This window comes from Haplochromis burtoni, unplaced genomic scaffold (genome assembly GCF_018398535.1).
Source record: "Haplochromis burtoni strain Fernald_Lab_line unplaced genomic scaffold, NCSU_Asbu1 Contig_61, whole genome shotgun sequence".
Taxonomy (NCBI): Eukaryota; Metazoa; Chordata; class Actinopteri; order Cichliformes; family Cichlidae; genus Haplochromis; species Haplochromis burtoni.
Genome location: NW_024582422.1, coordinates 1,592,475 through 1,614,167, shown reverse-complemented (window position 1 = coordinate 1,614,167; position 21,693 = coordinate 1,592,475). Strand labels below are relative to the sequence as shown.

The 21,693-nt window shown below is 40.7% G+C and overlaps 1 protein-coding gene across 4 annotated transcripts; it reads right to left on the bottom strand.

Annotated features, from left to right (window-relative positions):
• Positions 1-2,139: 2,139 nt before the first annotated feature.
• Positions 2,140-20,935, bottom strand: cpeb2 (cytoplasmic polyadenylation element binding protein 2). Of its 4 annotated transcripts, XM_005923021.3 has the most exons (11): positions 19,052-20,935; positions 17,085-17,354; positions 12,814-12,904; positions 11,254-11,304; positions 10,254-10,277; positions 8,262-8,435; positions 8,065-8,154; positions 7,752-7,870; positions 7,314-7,428; positions 6,936-7,117; positions 2,140-5,846 (listed from the first exon to the last, which is right to left on the bottom strand). In XM_005923021.3, the coding sequence occupies exons 1-11, from the start codon at positions 19,988-19,990 to the stop codon at positions 5,619-5,621; spliced, it is 2,283 nt and encodes a 760-aa protein (XP_005923083.1). In that variant the 5' UTR covers positions 19,991-20,935; the 3' UTR covers positions 2,140-5,618. The 4 variants fall into 4 exon arrangements, with proteins under 4 accessions (XP_005923083.1, XP_005923084.1, XP_005923085.1 ...); XM_005923022.3 differs by lacking the exon at positions 10,254-10,277; XM_005923023.3 differs by lacking the exon at positions 11,254-11,304.
• Between the last annotated feature and the right edge of the window lie 758 nt (positions 20,936-21,693).

Below are 21,693 nucleotides of genomic sequence, written 5' to 3'. Positions count from 1 at the left end.
TGGCACCAAGCACGACATGTGATTGTGTTGACGGACCTCTGGGATTATTTCTTTGTCACATTGCAGTGTTGAAGGCAATTTGCTTTACAGGTGGTAATCCTGATAAATACATACATCATACAAATAACAATATAAGATCAAAAATAAAATGCAAAAATAAGACTATCAAGCCAGAAAATCAAGAACTGACTCAATAAGAAATCTTTCAAATGTTTCTAAGAAAATCTTTTGCCCTCATTACTGTTATTATGTAGGTTTTAAAAAGTGTTGTAAAGAATGTCTGAGAGCAGCTGGTTTGTAGACCTCAGTGCTCTGGTAGGATTGCAGGGTTTCAATAGTTCTGTGATGATGTTTTGTGAAATATTTAGAAGCACTTATCTAACTATGTTCCCTTTCAGTCGATTCACTCGGTACAACACGTATAATATGGGATATCACGTCCCCATGTGTCCTGGCACCTGTATTTACACCTTTGAGGCATATGACCTGTGATGACATGTGCACATGCTCCCTTCCCTTGTTAAAGCTGTCTCACTCATTTTCTGTCACTAAGAGCCACCCTTGTTCCCTGGTGAAGGAATGGAGGGTGCACCCTGTGGGGTGATTCCAGGTATGGGATCTTCTTTTCTTCAGGGTCAACACTTACTGCCTTATATTGGTGCTGGAGGCCCTTTGTGGGCCATTTTGAACCCACTAGATCTGTGGATATGAGGTTTATTTTATACAAGACTGCATTGCTTCTTGCTTTGGCTTGTGTAAAGGAAGTGGGTGACCTTATATTAAATTTTTATCTATATGGTACCAAATCACCTTCATGACTTATTTGTACATCCCTTATGCATACAGTTCTCTTCTAAGGGTCTCAGGGTTGTATTGCACCCAAATGGCACATATTTACCAAAAGGTTATTTCTGCAGCTTGTACCTTTATGTAATTTGAGCTTCTGAGGTGGCATTCTCTGGGTCTGGTGTGTTTGTGCTACATACCTATATTGACTGCGCTCAGGATGTGTGCTTATGTGACCAGTCGCTCTCTGTTTTGCTATCCAGCTAGAAGTAGAGCTCTGTCTAAACAAAGGCTCTCCCACTTGTTAATGGAAGCTATCTCCCTAGTGTAGGACACCAAATGTCTCTCTTTGCCTCAGGGAGTAGGAACACATTCCACCAGTGGAATGGCAACTTCATGGGCGCTTTTTAAAGGGTTCCCTGTGAGTGTGCTATTTGTACTGCAGCTAGCTTATCATCACCACACACTTGTTTGGTTTTATTGTTGGGATGTTACAGCCCATTCAGTGGTTTATTCTGTCCTTTCTGCTGGTTCTACCATGTGGTGCTGGTCTGATTCCATGTATATATGTCCCATGCTATATGTGTTGCACCATGTTAATCGATTGAAAGGAGACCAACAGTTGTGCCTATAATTTTGGTTCCCTGAAGGAGTTTGGCACGGTGATGAGCAGCTATCAAACTGAGGAATGACTGATGACGGGGGTATATGTGTAGGCAGGGCCACATACGTTATTGCAAGTCATCTGCCTTAAAGGCATGAATATGTTCAGCCAGAACATGCAGGGGTGTGATATTCCATACTATGTGTTGTACCTTCTTCATCTCCTTTGATGAACAGAAGATATAACTGTTCATTTGCTTTGTCTGTAACTGTACTTAGACCCTTTCTAAGATGTCTTTGCTCCAGATTTAGTGAGTGAAATATTTATTAATATGAATTAGCAGGCCTCATTGTCAATAGATATACCATGCTAGCAAAGCTAAACATTCAATAATGACTTAGCATTCCACCCTCTCAGCCAACTCCCCCCCCCCCCAAAAACCCCCTCCAAAACACTAAAATGCTAAAAATACGACTTTCAACCTGAAGTTAACAAAAAGAGGCGACACTTTGGTGATAAATTCCAACTTCAGTATAGTCAGTGTTTTCGCTAATTAGCAAATGCTAATCTGCTAGCACGACAAGCTAAAATAGCCAATAGTTATTGGATATGATTGCTTTTTAACCTTTAATCTCTAACTATAGTCTTTTCACTTGCAATAACACACTGGATACTACATGTCATTATGTATTTGAACGAGTTAAAGTATAAAAAGTGTCTGCAAGAGCCAGATATCCAGCAAACTCATGTCCAAACAGAATGGGTCTTTATTCAGGAAGTGAAAGAAAGAAAAAGAGATTGTAATCAACACCCCATTTAAATACAAAAACCAAAATAAAAATAAACATGATATTCATTTTGCATATCAAAGAACCATTCAGTAATAATTACAATCCAAACATCTCATAAACGACTTTTGTGAAGCTATACACACAAACTCTGATTTAGAAATTAGTCACTTTAACAATAAAATTACAAATATTTAGCTTTAAAAATAATTAAACTCAAAATAATATTTTAGCAATTAGCATCTTTAAATTATATATAGTGTTTTTCACATAAAAATACAAAATAATACCAATGACATTTAAATATGAAAAATTATTCCAAGAACCTGCTACTATCAAATAAAAGAAAATGTGGGAAAAAACAAGATGAAAAGAAATAGAAATATGCATGAAAAAGTCTCTCCTTTTGTTAGCAAAACACTATCCAAAATAACTACAATCATTTACATCAGTACAAAGATATCTGGATTTAAAAATACTTGCAATGAAAAAACGGGGTATCTTTTTCTGACAGTAAAAAATGACACTGTGGATCAGAAATTTGCAAAATATGCAATGAAAAAAATAAATCTGCATTAAAAAGGTTTACACTGTAGTTCTTACTTTTATACAAACATTAGAAACAGTATTGCACATCACAACACAGATTCGAGGTTAGTCAGCCTTTCAAAATGTGTTATATTCAAGTTTCAGAGCATCTACGAGGACAGGCAGCTGGGGCCTCGATGCAACAGGGGAGAATCTCAAGTGTCTTCCCAGAATATAATAAAACCTTCATGTTTCCTTCCATTAAATCAAACGTGTCATGTGTATCAAAATAAGAATCAGCTGTATATCAAAAACTTTGATGTTACTAATGATGTGATTCTTTGTCAACCAAAACTTTTGGACATAATTAGGGGTAAATAAATCGAAATATCAGTCCTATTTAAATAGAAAAATACAATCAAAATCAACTCATTTTTTCGTCTACAAAAATAGTGAAATAAATATGATTTTTACAAAAGCAAGGACACATACAGAACCAAGTAACAGTGTTTAACATAGAAAATAGAAGCTCACAAAAACAGCACGAGTCAAGTGTTACAGGTGACGATATTCAAACATTATCAGACGCCATGAGAACCAAAGCCACGAAAAGGAAGAGGGGCCAGAGCGGGAGCCCGGTCTTTAGCTTTCACCTCCCATCAGGTTGCAGGCCGCGACGCCTTTCCGACTCCCGCTCCTCGTAACACCCGGACCATTTTAGAATATATTAGAAAACATTTGCTTTTTGCTCTACTCACACAAAACATAGCTAACTTAAGACCACTGCTCCACGCTACACTTTAAATAAGTCATTATGGGGAAAAAATATGATAAATTCTACCTATAAATAGGTGAAAACTTTCATAATTCGCTTCTAAACACAAGGGGTGAAGGAGACGGAAAACGAGCAGGGATACAGAAAAGTAGTGCATAATGTATATTATATATTAAAAAAAAAGAAAACAACATATTGAAGGGCCAGTGATGAGTAAATTGTTCACACAAACAATTTCAATTACACAACTCAACTAGTCTCAGTTCCATTAAGGTTTTGTAACAGTACACAGTTGACGCCTGAACACTGATACCGAGGAGCACACACACAGGGGCATGAGACACTAAAACCACGACAACACGAGAGCGACACACTTGTACAGTACCAAACAGACGGCTGGGCGACCGTCCTCACAAAAAAGATTGTCCCTAAAGAGTTTTTCAAGGGTCGAGGAGGAAATTAAACAAACAATAAAAAGAAAAAGATCATCTTTAGCGAAGACCACGCGTCACTGTCTTCATCGTGGACAAGTGTGGTGAGGAGATGTGGAGATGCTTCATCTTCTGGTAACTGCGCCAGTGTTTCCTTGGATTTATGGAGCTGCAGCCACACAGCATGGAAGCCTGACTGTTACATTACAAAATAAGCAGTTTAGTGTGTTTGAACAGTGCTCAATAACACGGAGCACGCCAAACTGACAAAGTCTTTCATTTGCGTCTGGTCTGCCGGTGAAGCTACACCAGATTAGCCTTTGGAACCACACAAAGATATGGATAGGAAGAGTGAAGGTGGAGTCATTCTTCTCTACGAAATCTGTTGATAGCTAAACTAGAGCCTCAGTCTACACTAACAACAGTCACACAGCACATGGACGACACACAAACACAAACCACTGAACACCACTCTGCTTCTCAATGGCATTTTTTTGTTGTTTTTTTTTTGCTATACAAGCCACCACGTGACAACGTGATGGCATCCACTAAGTCTACAGTAGAACCAATATCACTTTTTGTATTGTTAGTATGTAAACAGATCAAACAACAGAGAAACATCAAAGCATGCAAGTTTAAATATGTTTTTTTAACTCATTTATCTTAGTCTGATTTTTTTTTCCCTCTTAGGCATTTGTACTTGATGATCATGCTACTCATTATAGAATTGTTACGTCTTGTCTGCATTTATTATTTCAGTGGTTTGTTTTTTCCTGACATATATCCAGCATGCTATTTGTGTAGCTAAGCCTACTGTCATTATATGCACTCTTAAATCTTTCTATGGCAATGGGGGCCAGAAGTGTTCGAGTGCATACTGCATTTCGTTTTACATGATTCAGGTTTATAAATGGCATTAAATATAATACCTACACATCTATTCATATATATGTATATATAGCAGCAAAGCTTCTGAAATAGCTCGGTCAGTATAAATGTTGAATACAGTTGCAGAAAAGCAGATTTTGTATTTTGAGGTATCACTCTACGGGTCAGTATGAGCGCAAAAATAACCCTAGTGTCTTCTTTTTTTTACATTTCAATAAACTCTCTAACAAGAAGAAAGAGCCCATGGCAAAGTTAAAAAAAACAAAACAACGGTTTGCTTTGTGGCAGAAAATGTGTCAATTTTAAGCTTCCTATATTTTTTTCTACCTTTGGTTAATGACCCGGGGCAGGCGTCAACATTATAGAATCGAGGTTTTCCCAGAAACAAGTGTGCACTGAACGCACCGTGGGGTGGCTAGCAGCAGACAGACAGACAAGCTGCCCCCATGCAAAAACATTCCCGTATCTACGTTAAATCTCACATACAAAAATAATGATAATAAAAAAAGCTACAAAAATCAATCTCTTTTTTTGTTTTTTAAATCTCCTCTTAGAAAAGATGAAAGTACCACAAAAGAGTTGTAGAGTTGTCAGAGCCTGAGATGTGCGGGGGGTTTTGGTGAAAAACTGAGGCTTGTGGTGTTTGGCTGCTACAAAAGATATATAGATATATAGTATATACTGTATAGTGTTATGTACTTGATTATACTGATAGCTTAGGAAGCAGGAGAGGCTGAGCGATGCTCTTTTTCCTGTTAGCCAGTGTTTAATTTCCCTTTCCCCTAACTGTGTTACCATGAAATTGGGGGTTGCAATCTCTAATTCCAGCGGAAGTGAATCTGGCGAGGGCGGTCGGCGCCTTCTTTAACCAGAGGCTTGTGAAACTCCCGTCCGGCACGGGAGTGGATGTTAGCCCAGCAGAACTCGCAGTAGTACTGAAGACAGGTGACGTTAGCACAGAAAAAAGGAGCAAATTTCCCTCCACAACGAGCACCCTGGCACTCATCACAGAGCTGATCATCCAGGACGTAGGGCTTCACCTCCACCTGCACATTAACGAGACATAATGTCAGCTGTAACGAAGGAAACAAGCTTAACGAAGCACAGGCAGAGAGAAAACCTTATTTAACCAGCCCTAACAAGCGTTTACTTATCATAACAACAAGCCCCTTCTTCTCTGTAGGGATGCTGATAACACACAAAAAGATGCAAATACACACACACTTGCACGTGCGAATGGCATAAATTACACATCACCATGACAACTGTGTCATATACCATGAATCCTACTGGTTCCTAAAGTCTGAAAAGTTTAATTTACGGTAATAAAATATCTCGAAGCCTTTTATTTGTGATCGTTAGTAAAATTTTGAGATTCTGCTTATAAATAAAATATTTAGTGAAATATGTATCATACTGTAGATTCCTACCATTTTTTGTTCCTTTATGGAATTAATATGTTATCTTATGTTCTTGCATACAATGTCACAACCCACAAATGTGCAACATTAAAGCTAGAGAAGTTTGGCTGATTATGTCTACATTGTAACAAGTGGGAAAACCTGTTTATTTCTCCTAAACGGTGCTACATTTCTAAGTAACATACATTTGAGGGTGGGGCAGCAGCGTTGAGAATGTGGGTTGTGCCCATGAAAAACTTGCTAAATCTTCTCTGCCAATGCCAAACACCTTAATCTACTGAAGTTCGATTGGTTTCATTTATTTGAGTGAATGATTGCTGATTGTAGAATGGGTTGGTGTTTCCACATGCTACAGGGGCCTCTGTTTGTTAAATTAGCACATTTTTAAATTGCCAACATGTTTTATTTCTTTCGTTTTTAATCATCCAATCCAATAAATGAGAAGAAACAAGAGCCAGTAGCAGAAAAAACTGTTTGCCATTGACAGATGCAAAATACCAGCAACACTGAACAGTGAAACAAAGTGCTTCACTGACCACTACACTGAGCACAGAGGTTTCTATAAACCAAATGACCACATTCCTTTGATAGTGTGCTGCTTTTCTTGAGGTTTCAAAAAGTGTTACATTTAATTACAAAAAAAATTCTGAAACCCTGATATACACTAAAAAGTCGAAGACGGGGGAAATATTAATGAAAGGAGGGTGGTCATACCCTCTTATCAATGTCAGCATGCTGCAGCTGGACGAATCTCGCGCTGATGGCAGCGATGTAGCTCTGTTGGTTTGAGAAAGCCACTCGTCCTGCCCCCTTTGGGTATTTGAGCTCTGGATCTGTATCAATTCCTGCGTAGCACACTCCACCATAGAGGCGATCCATAATCATGGCCAACTCGACTAGTAAAGAAATGAACAGAGGACAAAAAGATGAATTTAAATATGTGAAAAAACAGATACAAGATGTGGATTTGAGAACAGAAGAGAAGCTATCAGAAGCTTATTTTTAGTCCAAGTTATCATTGCACGCATAGCTTGAATTCATCTCTATTGAGATGCAATACTAGTCGTAGAGAAACAAGTTGGCTATATTTACTTGCTCTCAGAGGACGAGGGACGCCGCCCACAAAGATGGTCTTGCGGGGATCAAGAGGCTGAGATCCATCCATCACAAAATCGCTGTCGCTCAGGTTCCAAGGACGAATTTGCACCTGGTGTCAAAGTCTAACAAGATTAGATCACCTTTCCCCCCTATAGGAAAATTGTGCCCATGTAGCTTCTTTTCACAGCGAGCTGGTACTGCTGTGCCACAGAGTATATTTAAAAGATGGATATTGCTATATTTTCTGCTGCTTTAACCACATGTGCCTGCAATCAAATCAGTCCCTCGCTCTGGCTGTTAGACACAATGAAGTCATTTTAAGGTACTTCCATGTTGGCATCACTATTCAGACACAAAAGCTACACCCATCCTTTAAATTATTATTATTATTTAAGTGTTTAAAGATTTAAAAGCAATTTTTGAAAAACTCACAGGTTTGTCCTTGATGGTGGGGCTGGAGACACACAGGTAAAGCTTCCCATCCTCCTCCATACAGGCTTCAATCAGAGCCTGCACCGAGCTCTCTTCCTGGAACAGCAGGAATGCATAGCCTAGGAAACGTGTATAAAAAGCTTCAGTGTACATGCATATAAGAACAAGAGAGGGTATAACAAAGGTGCTCACCTTGGTTTGTCACTATTCAAATGACATTCACTTATTTGCATCATATCATAATACCGTGCAGGCTCAATGTAAATACTGGTAACCAGCCATAAATAGGTGAGCTTGATGCTTTTGCTAATACCTTTAGGCGGAAAGTAGGATTTACTCTCTGCTTTGTGTGGCCAGTCCACCACAAGGTGACCAAAGCGGCGGAAGCTTGAGGTTATTTCATCTAAGGGAATTTGACATGTGACACGTGAGTAGGGAGATAAATCATAGAAATATTTTTTTTAAAGGACTGGCAGTACAACACAATCATGAAATCATTTCTTTACTCACCTTCGTCTATGTCAGGAGGCAAACCTCCCACAAACACCTTACGAGAGAAGCGCTCGATGCGTTCCCCATTTTGGTGAGGGTAACAGTTGGGAGAGCCAAGGACTCCTGGGACACCCTGGTTGCCATGGCCATCATCAAGGAGATTGTCATCAATAGGGAAGAGAGAGGAGCGGCCTGGTGGACAAAAAAAGGCAGGCAAGGCTACAGCAAATGTCAAGCATGCTATTAAACATTCACAAGCAGAAACCCTCACGAACATGTTTCCAATCCCAGTCACATTTCCTCTCCTTGAGGCAATGTTACATCTCTGCTATGACAGGGACGTACTGAGATGAGAGGCTTTCTATAAAATAATGTTTCTGCTTTTATTGCACTTTATTGCTGAGTGGATGTGAGGCCAAGCACCAGCTTAAAGTGAGGATTACGTACAATTTGTTTTTTTACAGATCCGAGACTGGGACACGCAATCATGTGTGCTCCACCCAGAGCAGCGTGGCAGATAAAGCGTGTGTGGAAAGGCAGGCCGAGTGGAGTGAAGCTGTTAACATAATGGCTAAGCACTATGGAGTCCCAAAGTGTTCAAATATATACCAGACGACACAAGTTATTTTAAAAGAATAAATAATGAATTAAGTTATTCATTATATAGCAAATATAAATGAAATGAGGGGATTTCTTTATCACATTCTTTGCATTATATTAGATAAAATGTGAATTTATCTTTAGCCAGAAAAGGAAAGCAATCAAATTAATCTGATTCAACTAGCAGCTGCTTCTGTCAGAGCATAAGGACAGACGCAGCTTACAATCCAAAAAAGTGAAGCCATCACAGAAGTGGCTTAAAAGAGGATTCTTTTTATGAGCCACCAGGGGGCGACTCGTGGTTGCAAAATCAAAAAACAAAAAAAACAAAAAAAACAACAACCCTCACTTCCCTTTATTTGTGGTCTCAGTAGAACACTTTCCTGGAGGATTTATGGGCTCAGCTGCTAGTTTAAGATCATACTGAAGAAAATATCAAGACCTTATTGTAAATTACATATTGATTATGCAGGATAATAATTTATCATTGACAAGTCGTTACCCTGTTAGCTTGCCATTTCACAGTCGAGCACATCTGGTTCAGAAACACCAAGATGTAGATGGTTAAAATACTGAGCTCGGAGGTCCATAACAGAACTTCTCAAACAAACAGGTGGTGTCGGGGTTTTGGAATAAAATCACTGTTATTATGAACATGAATGATATAATATTTTAGAAGATTAGTATATTTTAATAATTTATTATTTTTAGAAACCAATGGGATGTTTCTACAGGGTTTTGGACTTCTGCAGAAAATAAGCTCTGTGGGGAAATAAAGGTTCTCTTCAAAGGTTTGCGCGGCTCCTCGTTATAGGTGCTGAGTGATTTCAAGATAATCTTCACATATTCAATCCATTTTCATAGTTTTTTTTAAGCGTGGATACATTTGGCAGAAGTAAAAACTCATATTTTGAGGTATAAATAAGCTGCACCCTAGCAGCATGACTTCAGCCTGACTATCACTAACCTCCTTTGTTTGCTACCAAAACTTAAGATACATTTTCAAAATTCAAAAGTGGGGAACAAAAGGTGAAAATATCTAAAGTTTGTGTAAAATACAGACCTTATTTTAAGCACACAGTCAAAAATCTATACAAAGTGCTACATGCTAACCTATTTTATTTATACTTTGGGTTTCCATAGAGCAGAGGCTATAAACACCACCAAACATGAAACCCTAAACTTAATGTATGTCTGGATACTGAAACAACACATTTTTCTTTGTATATTTTTTTAATAGTCAATCAGAAATTTGATGAGCAAAATTCTGTGTTCCCAAATTTAAAAGCAGAAAACAGTGAAGTCTAAGTCCAGACTTAAGGCCTCAGTTTGGTATCTATTTAAGCAATAACACATGCCACAAGGAAAAAGCCACAAGTAAAGAGACACGCTAGAGAAAGCTGAATTTACCTCGACGCCTCCCATAGCTCCTGGCTGCATGTAGAAAAGTACAAGAGTGCAAGTTTCAGCTATGAAACATTTCTCAGAGGGCATTTGTAACTGTAGACTTTAATCTGCTGATCCAACCCAACCAGCTTTTATTCAAGTCACTGACTAATGAGCTAAACTGAGATACTTTTAAAAAAGGACTTAAATCCTCCTGAAACCCAAAACAAAAATTATTATTTTTCCAAACTTCCTAAATGCTGTGGCAAGGAAGCCTGAGGGGCTGCATCTGTCGTATACTTGATGAAAGCAATACACAGAAAGCCCAGAAGCCTATAAATGACATTTACACAAATGTTGTTATTTTGCACAAAAAGGTTTTAAATGCGATCAAAAACCAGAAAAAGGAAAACTGTTTAAAGGCCAAAGCCCTAAATATGCTCTGGCAGGGACAAGAAATCTAATTACACACAGCAGCATAGATGGCGTTGAAAAGGGGACAAAAAATATTTTCTGATTATTGAGTCTCAGGAGGAAATGGCAACAACCAGAACTTATTAAAAACACTCGTAATTACTCCCAAATGTTGTCTGACCCCGATTTATGTCTCGCTAATACTGTTACAAAACACGGTTTTATTTTTTTGACAACTGGGTGTGTCTCCAAATGTGAAGCTTAAAAAACAAAAACACAGGGACTATTCAGGGCAACAATTATTCTAATTAACACAAGAAAATTTAATTGGAGGCAACCTGGAACAACCTGTGTCATTCAAGTACTACACAAAACGAGCACAGTAAATTTTCAGTTATACCACATAGCCACTTTAATGCCAACAAAACAGTTGAACAGCTGGTTAAAAAAACTGAACCCATTTAACGGGTACCGTCAGATACTCTGCAGCAGAGGTGACACTGCGTGGCCTTATTGCACCACAGTGAGTGTGTCTAATGAGGCTAAAGAGTAATGGTGGGAGCATCATGAGAGCTGCAGACACAGGAGGATGGTGCTAGGAGATAATTACCATTGAGCATGAGTAGGCCGTCAGCCCCGGGGTTAGGGCATCCCACACGGCCTGATGTGAGAAACAGACACACACACGCAGAAAACACACACACAAATAGGAATGAGACATAGAGCAGATGGAGAAGACAGGGCAAAGCCAATGCATGTACATGGGAATAACCACACAAAACTGCACGCACACACATAAACAGAAAAAACAACCGTCTTTTCACATGTCTAAGTTGAGCACAAACAGGAGCAAATGTTTTTTTCCACCCCATAAATGACCACGTACTGTTTCCGCTTTCCGACCAAACTACAGTGGAATTACTTGTTTTATTTAAGGCGATAACAATGTCCATTTAAAAAAAAATAAATAAATACATTTTAATGCAAAGACCTAGCAAGTTCTGAGCTGAACAAGACAATTTCTCCCCTTTTTTTACATTCTGCTTTGGCAACGATTGAGGAAAAAAACACTTGTTATAGTAACCCAATTTCCCATCATATTTAGTTTTACAGTGGTTTCTCAATCGTACTAATGAATCAAAAATCACAAATACCAAATTCTAGATCACAGCATTCATTGTGAAATGTCAGATAAATTAAGTCACTAGTAAGATACAAATATATTAAAAATGTGTTGCCTTATGAGAAGCTACATTTGGAGCCCTTATCCAGAATGCTGTGTTGTGTTAACCATGTCAGTGCTATAAATGGCAGAGCGGACCCCTGCAACCCCCCCTTCCATCTCACCTCTCTTAGCTGTCATATGCAGCGTGTGAAAGTGTGATCACATCTAAAATTAGAGTAGACCCCCCCAGCCCCCCACGCTTTGCTGTGCACACTGGCCCGTGTCCTCTCCATCTGCTCCGGCAGGAAAAACAAGAAACTCGCCCAAGAAAGGAGGGCGCAGGTTGAGTAATAATCTTAGCCAACTGCAAATGAGAAAATCCACACAAGAAATTTTATACGTGTTTGCAAACCTCAACTGTTTGTCTTTTAACCAGTGATGAGTTTTTCTTCTTTGTAATATTTTAAAGTGAGAGTGTCTTTGCTTTGTCAGGCTGTAAAAGAGCTACGAGCAGCCGTCAGTAGGAGCTGTTATTTGACACTGCTCCTCTGATGAGCACAGGAGGCCAGGGAAGTGTCGCTCTACGGTAAATTCTCTGCTTGATCCTGCCAAGAAGTGAGGAATAATTCAGCAGTTACACAGATCCGTTAATATATTTTTAAGGTGTAAAATACACATGTTTGACAGTTACAGATGTTTTCTGATATTAGTAAAGAAAAACGCCACGGTTTCTCTTTTTCCTGACCTCCAGCTCAGAGTCAGATCAGTGTGCTGTTCAGGTTAAGTAGGAACAGGATCAGAGCTGGAAGGTCATGTAAATGTGCAGCTGGTGGCACAAGTATTAAGCTCTCAGCAGGGAGAAAATAAGCTGGTGTGTGGAAAAACAGCACAGCTCTGGGAGCAATGGGCCTGTCACTTCCCTGCACGATGTCGGGTTGCCTCCGCGAACACGATCGCCTCCCTCTGACCCCACGAACTGAGACTGAAAGGGAAAGGCCAGCTTACCTTTCATCGGATCCTGCTCAGCTCGCATGATGTCAATCAGAGAGCTCTCCAGGGAGTGCATGTTCAGACTGTCGTACATCCTGGTGCGATCCTGAAAAAATACAGGTGACATTTCTTTTTTTTTTAATCATCCAGAGTTTGACAAAACAAACAAACGTCACGGTGCACGAATAAATCCTCACGTTTCTCACACACCTTCGGGATTTGGCTTATGAATAATAAAACCTTTGAAGCACAGGGTATTTGGCTTAACATGCGCCTCACGCTCGGATTAACATTTTTTCCGTATTTATTCACTTCAGGAGTCTGAAGGTAAGTTTACAGGCAGCCTACACAACGGATTCCCCAAGCTCTCTGGACTGCTTCCAAGATGCAGACAAAGAGAGAAAATGGAAACTAAAACCAGGAGCGGCATTTCACAATAGAGCTGAGATGGAGGTTGGGAGTTTGTCAGCAGAACAGTGAAGTTGATCATCTTATTATTCTAGCCAGAGTGCCAAGTCCACCTTATAACACACAGCACAATGACAGGCTAATGTCCCAACTCTATGATAGTTAATAGCAGCATGTCGCTTCTGTGTAAGCAACAGTAATTCAGAAAATGATCACACTGTAACTGCGCAAAATACAAAATGCTATCAAAATTTTTTAAATTAAAATGCAATAGCATGCAACTTCTTGCATTTGTGTTGGTCAAGCTTCAACTTGAACTTCATTTCAGGTAAGGGGACAAAATCACAGGAAGTCAAATTTCACAAGGACGGCTGATGATAAGTGACAACTGTGCTGGTGTAACCAGAAACGGCTTCCCTGCATTGTACTAGAGTGCACTGTCATGTGAAAACGTTCAGGTAGATGTAAAAAAACGTAGATTAGTTTGAGATCGAGGTTCACTTTAGCGCTCTGTTTCAAGTCTGGGGAGCTTCACAGTGAGACAATCCTGAAGGGGGCCAACTTTAAAGTGAGTGTTTTTTGCTTTTTAATAGTTTTGGAACTTTTTGACCAAACCCTTTGTTTCACTGCTGCATTATGAGAATGATTAACAGGTTCACACTGGTCTTTATGTGTCATAAACCTGCCAACTTTAGAGACGAAGGACAGCGACTTTTGCCTGCTTCCTTGCCAAAAGGGATGGGTGGCCAAATTTCAGGCTGGATGCCTTAGCGGACACAACCCCAAAGGGGATTTGTGTCTCCAGCTGGAATTGAACCAGGACCTTTTGCTTGCCAGCGGACCACTAGTTAATTTAAATTGGCTTAATTTTTTTAATATCCCTTTCCTTCACAGATTTTTTCATGTAAATATTCCAGGCTTGAAGAAATCTTGGTGATATTTCTATCATCACATCAATACAGTGAATAGTGCACGTGTTTTTTCTTTGAAGTGCTAAACAGCAACCTGTTTACAGTTGATCATTTAGTTTGAGTAATTTTCATGACAGGCCAGGGATTCTGGAGGGTTCTGTGTTAACAAGAAGACTGATGTAATGGGTGACAATGAGCAATGGGAAACCTGACGTTGCTGGATGATCTTTTTTCTTTAGCGTCATAGTATTTTAGGGTGATCACATCAGTTAATTGCAGGAAACTTGCAGCCTTTCTTAGAGAAACAACAAGTGACTAGCCCCACTAAAGGCTAACTGAAGGCAGAGGTGCTGTTCCTTTTGTCCCCAGTTTACCTCTGTGTTATGTTAAAAACATGACACAGCAGAGATACAGTCTGTCACTGAGTGCCAAACATTAAACAGAGAGGAAGGAAGGAAAAGACTTGGAATCTGAAAAATTCCAGTAGTGACACTGTTTATGGAAATTAACAATCCATGCAGTCGCGTCTGTTTCCTGGAATAGGAAGCGCTGCACTTCTTGGCACTGATAATACTAATAATTTGAGCTCATAGCAACAGTCGTACCATTTGGTGACACCATTAATAAGGTGATATCATTAGATCGGTCTGAATGAGTCACGGCCATACCCGCATTAATATTAGAATTGATTCAGGCAAAGTCGCTCATAATCTGAAAGGTTTTGTGGATTTGATTTTATATTAATTGTGTGTTGAGGTCCTTAAAGGCACATTTAAACTTTTAATCAATTGATGCACTTTGAGTGTCCAAGCTGTGCAGTTTTTAACATTAAAATGTCTCTTACATGAAGCCTATAACTGAATGATTTTATAGAAGAATTCAACAGCAACACCGAGCTCTTTCAATGCAAGTCGCACTGGAAATGATAAACTATGACAAAGAATGATATCAAACATGGAGTTTCAGGGAACAATACTGCCTCATAAATGTTCCTAAGAACTCAGTAATATCAATTCAAAACAAGTAAAACACTGTTCAAAGTGCCTGTATCCCAGGGGGAGATTTTCTGAAGGCTTTCCTGACTATGACTCCATTTCTTTGCAGGCACGAGAATCGAAACATCAAATCACAATGCAAATTATGTTCTTTGAAAATAGCAACCAGTCTCACGGCACACGCAGACGTCTCTTTACACTTGGCAAAGATCTAGGCTTCGCAATCTTCCACATCAGGTTACTTTGCTTTTTTCTGCATTCTGTGTAAGTTTGATTGCTAACTTGAAACTCCAGGCAAGGTTTAATTCAGTGTGTGCACGGGAGGTGTGTTACTATGACGATCACAAGTGTCTGGGTCCAATTTTAAGAAGAATATAAAGTGACATGTGGGGCATCACTTGAATTGTGCTGCAAGCCTTGGTTCTGAAGCATGTGCTATAAGCTATGCGTTGTACAAAAGTGATACATTCTGAGTGCAACGTGTAAAAGTTAAATGGATGACTCTGTGTGTGGTTCAATGCATTAATTAAAGATAATTATACACAAATAAACCGAGCACAAGGCACTACATAAATGTCTTCAGGGGTTATAAATCAGTTCATGTTTTTAGTTCTGGTAAAAACATTTTTCCTACACAGGAGGTAACTGTAATAAAATAATCTTCCTAAATCAGTTTTGTGAATTGGGATTTCATTTACTAAGACACACAACAGACGTTCTTGTTTAAGAAATAGTGAGAAAAAGGAAAGTTTTGTTCAATTAGGTAAGTCACTGTACTTTGTCATCCCACAGAGGCCCATTCTGAGCCTGGAAAAACACTGTATCAGCGACACGAAAGAGACGAAGATTAATCCAGTTTTGTGAACAAATGGGAATTTTGTTTTTGGCAGGAAAATTAGAACGATGTGATTAAAATATGACTAAACGATGACCATCTGGACCCTGAAGCTTTAAAAGGGGAAAGTAGATGCACTGATGATCATAGAGTCCCTCAGTTCATTTAAGTACACAAAAAGATATATCATTAATGTTAGAAACGTGACAATATTCAGAAATTAGACACATAGGCAGCATATTGTAGTGTCAATTTTCTGATGAAGATATGGGAATGGATGTGGTAATATGTTGTTTAGACATGTATAGAGAACATTTGGAATGTGCATTTACTCTTTTGATGTCATTTGCTCCACACGACCTCGTTCTTGTTTACTGTCAGTTCTGTCAAGCCAGGCTACAGATGCCTACCCAAAAGAAAATCCCACATTTTTGGTCATTGGGAGAAACACATCTACTTTTAAATATCATTTGCTCTTCGAGAGGCCTTTTGTATTACACTATTTACACTATTTAAGAAGGTATTTAAAGAAAAGAAGGAGTGAGTTTGTTACCTAGAAAACTTAACTTTAATTAGTTTCATTGCAAGTATCAGTGAAATTGTAACTTTTCATTAGCCATATAAAGACCATAGTATAGACACTTGTCTTTCTGAATAATAGCAAAAACCTGAATATTTTATGCAAGTAAACAACTGTATTTCTGATACTTTCATTAGGTAGACCACAACTTGGAATATGACCTTTTAAAGTTTGGCAAAGGAGCAGTTTTAGTGGCAAAAGGCGTTAACTTCCTGAAAATAAAGCAGCCCAGCCCAGATCCTCAGATCTAAAAACTCTTGCTTATGTTTCTCCTGTTGATAGAAAGAATTATTATCCCCTTTTAGTTTATACCTCATCAAGTAAAGTTAAGCGAAACTATCCCTTCAGAGACCTTCATCATTTAATTTGTCTAACATCTAATTCGTGTGATTGATTTAACCTCTGTCGCCAGCTCTTTCCCACCTTTAAACCCACTGATTCTCACACTGTCAAACAAAAACCCTTCTGTTACACCCCCCCCACACACACACACCAAACCAATGATCCTACAAAACCCACCAACAGCAGCCAATGCAGTCCCAACCCTAAACACATACCTGCAGGGGCAACAAGGTGTTGCTGTTGCTGTCTGTGCGAAACATGTTCTCCTCTATCCAGGACTTAGGCCCCAGTGATCCGCCAGAGCGTGGGAACTTGGGAGGAGCGATGACATTGCTTGAGAAGGGCTTCTTCAGTGGTGAGACGTGACTGACTGAGCCAGGTACACCCATGCCGCTCCCTCTGCGGTGGTCCCGGCCCCAGGACATCCCCCCGGAGCCCCAGCCATTGCCTTGGTGACTACCCCAGGGAGATGGTTTCACCATGGGCTGTGCAAACATAAAGATAATATGGAGTTAAAGAGAACTGAGAGCTTTATCATGTCTGTAATACACAAATATTTTTTGTATTTACAACATCCATTTCATCCTATCTTGCCTTTCTTTCCTTTCACAGCCACAGCTTGATCTGCTCCTGTAACGGGTGGCTGGATAAGAAGATTTAGGGCTTTAAGACTAATACTAAGTATCCCGTGCGCTGCAACACCACCTCTGTAACTTACACACAGTCTCTCTCCACCTGGACCTTGGGTCCCCTCTTAAGCATCATGCATTGGATTGCATTGTGCTTAATCTCACATGTGAATCATACACAGAGGAGAAACAACTTTCTGTTTCTTCTGCACTCAATGCTTAATGTAAACTGAAAACCTTTGGACTCACTGGCAACGTCCATGTTCTAATAGTGCTGTATTTGAGGAACAGAGTTAATAATCTTTAAAAAAAAAAAAGGATAACAGAAGTGCTTTTAAGCAGAATCATAAGAGAGAGACTCAGCACTCTGAGAAAGGGAAATGGAAAAATCTATAAGCAAAGTTGAAAGAACGCTCTTTTTAAAGCTACTGTTGGGAAATCCATGTCCTGGTTGCCACTGAAATTAAAGTTAGTTTAGATGAAGCTTCCAAAAAACAAACAACAAACAAAAAAGATCCAATAAGCACCCAGAGACATTTCAAGATGGCTGCCGAGTACCAAGGCTTGCTTCTAGAAGGACATTTACATGAAAAGAGGCTGTTTTAGAGTCCTGTTAGAAATGAATGTACCAAACCTCACATACAAAAAAACCATTCACAAAATATGCATTTAGTAACTAACAAAATAGAAAAGATGCAGCATTTTCTTGTGTTTTTCACTTTAAAATTGAACTTGCACGTAATGGTGGGGATCACCTTTATGCGGTTGTCTGTGTTGGTTTCATGAAAATATATTTACATAGGACTCAGAGCAAAGGGCTAAAGGTTAGTGAAACAGGAACACCACACATGCACTACAGGCACACCCAGTCACATACATACTTCCATGCACACACCCAATGTGCAAATTGCATTACGGAGAAACCTGAAGCTGAAGGCTACAAACCCCCAACTGCTGCATGACTGGACTGCTCATGTGAGCTTCTGCTGTTGCTGCATTTCCTCAGGGCATTGCAACCGACAACCATCACACCACCAAGATACTGGACGCTTTTCATTTCACCCAAATATAAGCACCCATTTACGACAACAAACCCTGCAAACCTTTGTATTCCCACTGAGTGCACCACAAGGCAGGGATGGCCCTGTGCCATGTGACCACATCCCACAGCCAGCTTCCAGGAGAGAACAACAGCTAGATTCAGTGATGCTCCCTTGTAACCCTGTTCACCCCTCCCTCTCTTTGCCTAAAGAGTAGACTTGAGCCCTTGCATAATGCATTATGCATTTGTCATTATGCATCAAGATAAAAAATAGTTTATTATTCAAGGTAAAGATTATACATGAATTCACATACACACATTAATCTATAAAGGCTTTATAACTACATTGTGACAAAATATCCCCAACCTAAGGACGTGCCAGAGTCAGCTTTCACAAAACTATAGACCTAATGGATTGGCTACAGATTTGGAGAGTCTTAATATCTACATTTGCTTGTGATAGTTACATTAATGGGAATAGGAGACCCGGCCATGCTCCCCAGCAGCTCACCTGATGTTGGTTGTAGTTGTTCCTCTGCTGCAGGAAGGCGCCCTGCTGGGGATGCATCTGGGGACTAACGGGGGACCTGCGACTTTGCGGCTGCTGAGGGACGTTTATCTGGGGTGAGAAAGGACCGCTGAAGCCCTGCACGTTAATCCCGGCGCACGGATTAGCTGACACCGGAGAAAAACTCTGGAAGAAGGCCGGGTTGATGGAGGAGGGGATACCTGGGTAGAAGCTGTTGTCAGAGTCCGCGTTGGGCATATGGTTAATGGCGTTCGCGTGGATGGGGTTGATGGAGTTGGGTGCGGGCGGGGGAGAGGAGCTGGTCTGAACGGACCAAGGGGTGCCGAACCCAGGGAGGGAAGGTGAAGACGAACCCGCACTGGCGCTCTGCAACTCCTGGGTGGGGAGGTTCGGGAACGCGGCGCCGAGACCTCCAGACAACATGTTGCCGGTGCTGCTGCCATTGCCGTTATTTATATGGTGGGCGATAGGGGAGTCCATTTGGATCTTGTTTAGGTTTACGGAAGTGGGCAATGGCGACGCGGCATCAGCTTCAGCCTCTTCCACTGGAGAGTCGCGGGGGTCAGCGGCGCTGAGTTTGGTCTTGGAGAAGGGCTGCCTCTGCGGCAGGTGACTGAAACGTCCCTGGGGTGGGGTCGGCTCTGTGGGGCTGAACTCAGTGTGCTGACCTAACTGCTGATGTATTTTTCTGCTGTGCTGAAGGTCACAGATAGACTGCGTCGGGCAGAAATGATCATGGAAAGCTATCTTCTGCTCTACGTGGTTATAATCCGGCGTGAACGAGCTCAGCTGGCCGTCGTTGTGCCTGTCGGTTTGGTTCGGCTGCTTTCCGGGTTTGCTGACCGGGCTGCTGCTGCGGTCCGTTTCCGTGGTTGACGGGGGTAACTGTGTGGTTGTCACCCCCACAGGGTCATCCTGCATGTTTTACTGATGCGCAGCAACTGACAGAAACAGCAGGGACGAGGCGACGCTGCTGAAAGGCGAAAAGAGGGAGGAAAACCGGTAGGACGAGGCGTAGTATCCGTCCGCCGATGTAAAATACTAAATTCGACGTTTAAATAAGGCAAGAAATGCCGACGAGAATATATTTAACCAGCGTTCCTAAATGAGGTCTATTCAAAGAGTGTGTGTGAAAAGGCTGCAGACTACAGCGCTGAGAGGAGGGGGTCTGGCCTGTGCAAATAGTCAGCTCGCTCGATGCCTAATCTCTGTTTCACTCGGTGATATTATCATCTGACTAAAGACCGAGCTTTTTAGGCCTTGTACACTAGCCTAGCCTGTACGGTCCATTCCTGTCCGACCGTTCTGCCCCCTCCTCTGGTTACCGGCTGTGCTGCTGCGGCAGAGGATTAAAGATCCCCGACTCAATCGACGTCACGACCGCATCACGCCTGTGCGCCCGCCTCGAGCCCGAGCTGCAAAGAGGACCGCATTGTTTACGTCACTTTTTCATTATTCATAAAGTGCAGTAGGCCTAAAACCCTCAGCAAAAAAAGGCCACTGTAGGCTGACTGTGGCCCTAATTATGACCAATAATTTTATGACTAATACTGCCGCGTGACTAATTTGTACGGCCATGTAGCGAAGTGACCCTTGCAACCATTGCAAACTACTAGTCAGTTAGCATATTCATATTCATCGTCAACTATTCAAGAGCCAGTAACCCTTTCGTATTTATATTTCACAATACATGGTGTTAATTTGAAATATTTTATTTCAGCTAAAGTGACATTCAGAAGCCTAATTCAAACGCCCAGCCAGGATACATTACGCACTCTTATTGAACTGGATGTTAACGCCACTTTGGCCTCTCTATTCTGCATGTCTCCCCAATAGTGCTTTGAAAAAAGCTCAAGCATTTCCAGGGTACACGTTGTACAGTTTTCATCCGCCCGTGCTTATCAGTATTCAGTCCACAACCATCGTGCGTGCGTCTGCGCCAGCGTCACTTTACGCATGTACGCCGACAAGCTAAATATAGTTTTCTATGTCAGCGCGTGTCAGGGGAGATGAATCTTCTTCGCCTGCACTGAACTCAAAGCTGACAAGTAACCCCAACATATGATTTGCCACCAGCAGCAGCTCTATGTGGCTACTAGGTAATCTTTTCCTTTTTGGAGCGAGTGAGAGAGCGCATCCCGGGTATGCCACCAACTGACTGTGTTTTAGGACACAAGGCAGAAACAACAGAATGTTTTAGATGGTCTCTTCCCTCAGCAGCTGAGTGGTAGATGCCTTTAATTCATTTTAAAATACAAAACAAGCATCCGTTGGGAATTGGAGGTATACAAATGGGGAAAAAAATCCGTTCTTATTTCGACAGAAAGCCCACTTTCAGTGTGTTACTCCACTGCATTTTCTATGTTAGCACAAATATGGATGAAGAATTTCACTTTTTTTAAAGAGTGAAACTGAATAAATCATCGCGGCATCACTGTTTGAAGGCGATTTTTAACGAGGTAGACAAATACCAGAGTAGCAAAGCAATGTGCATGATGGACCTACCATCTGGTCCCTGCTAATGATGATAGCTCACATGACACATAGCGTATTGCTTGAAAACGGTGCTGCCAATTCCATAATTTTATCAAGAACTTGATAAATATTTTTGAATAAAGCGTTAT

Excerpts from the sequence above, each read along its gene's own strand:
- cpeb2 (XM_005923021.3), bottom strand. The coding sequence starts at position 19,990 with ATGCAGGATGACCCTGTGGGGGTGACAACCACACAGTTACCCCCGTCA. Across the intron at positions 7,871-8,064 it reads ATCCTACTTTCCGCCTAAAG|GCTATGCATTCCTGCTGTTC; the intron begins GTATTAGCAAAA and ends CACGTTTCCTAG. Across the intron at positions 7,118-7,313 it reads CCCTCGTCCTCTGAGAGCAA|TCGAGTTGGCCATGATTATG; the intron begins GTAAATATAGCC and ends TTTCTTTACTAG.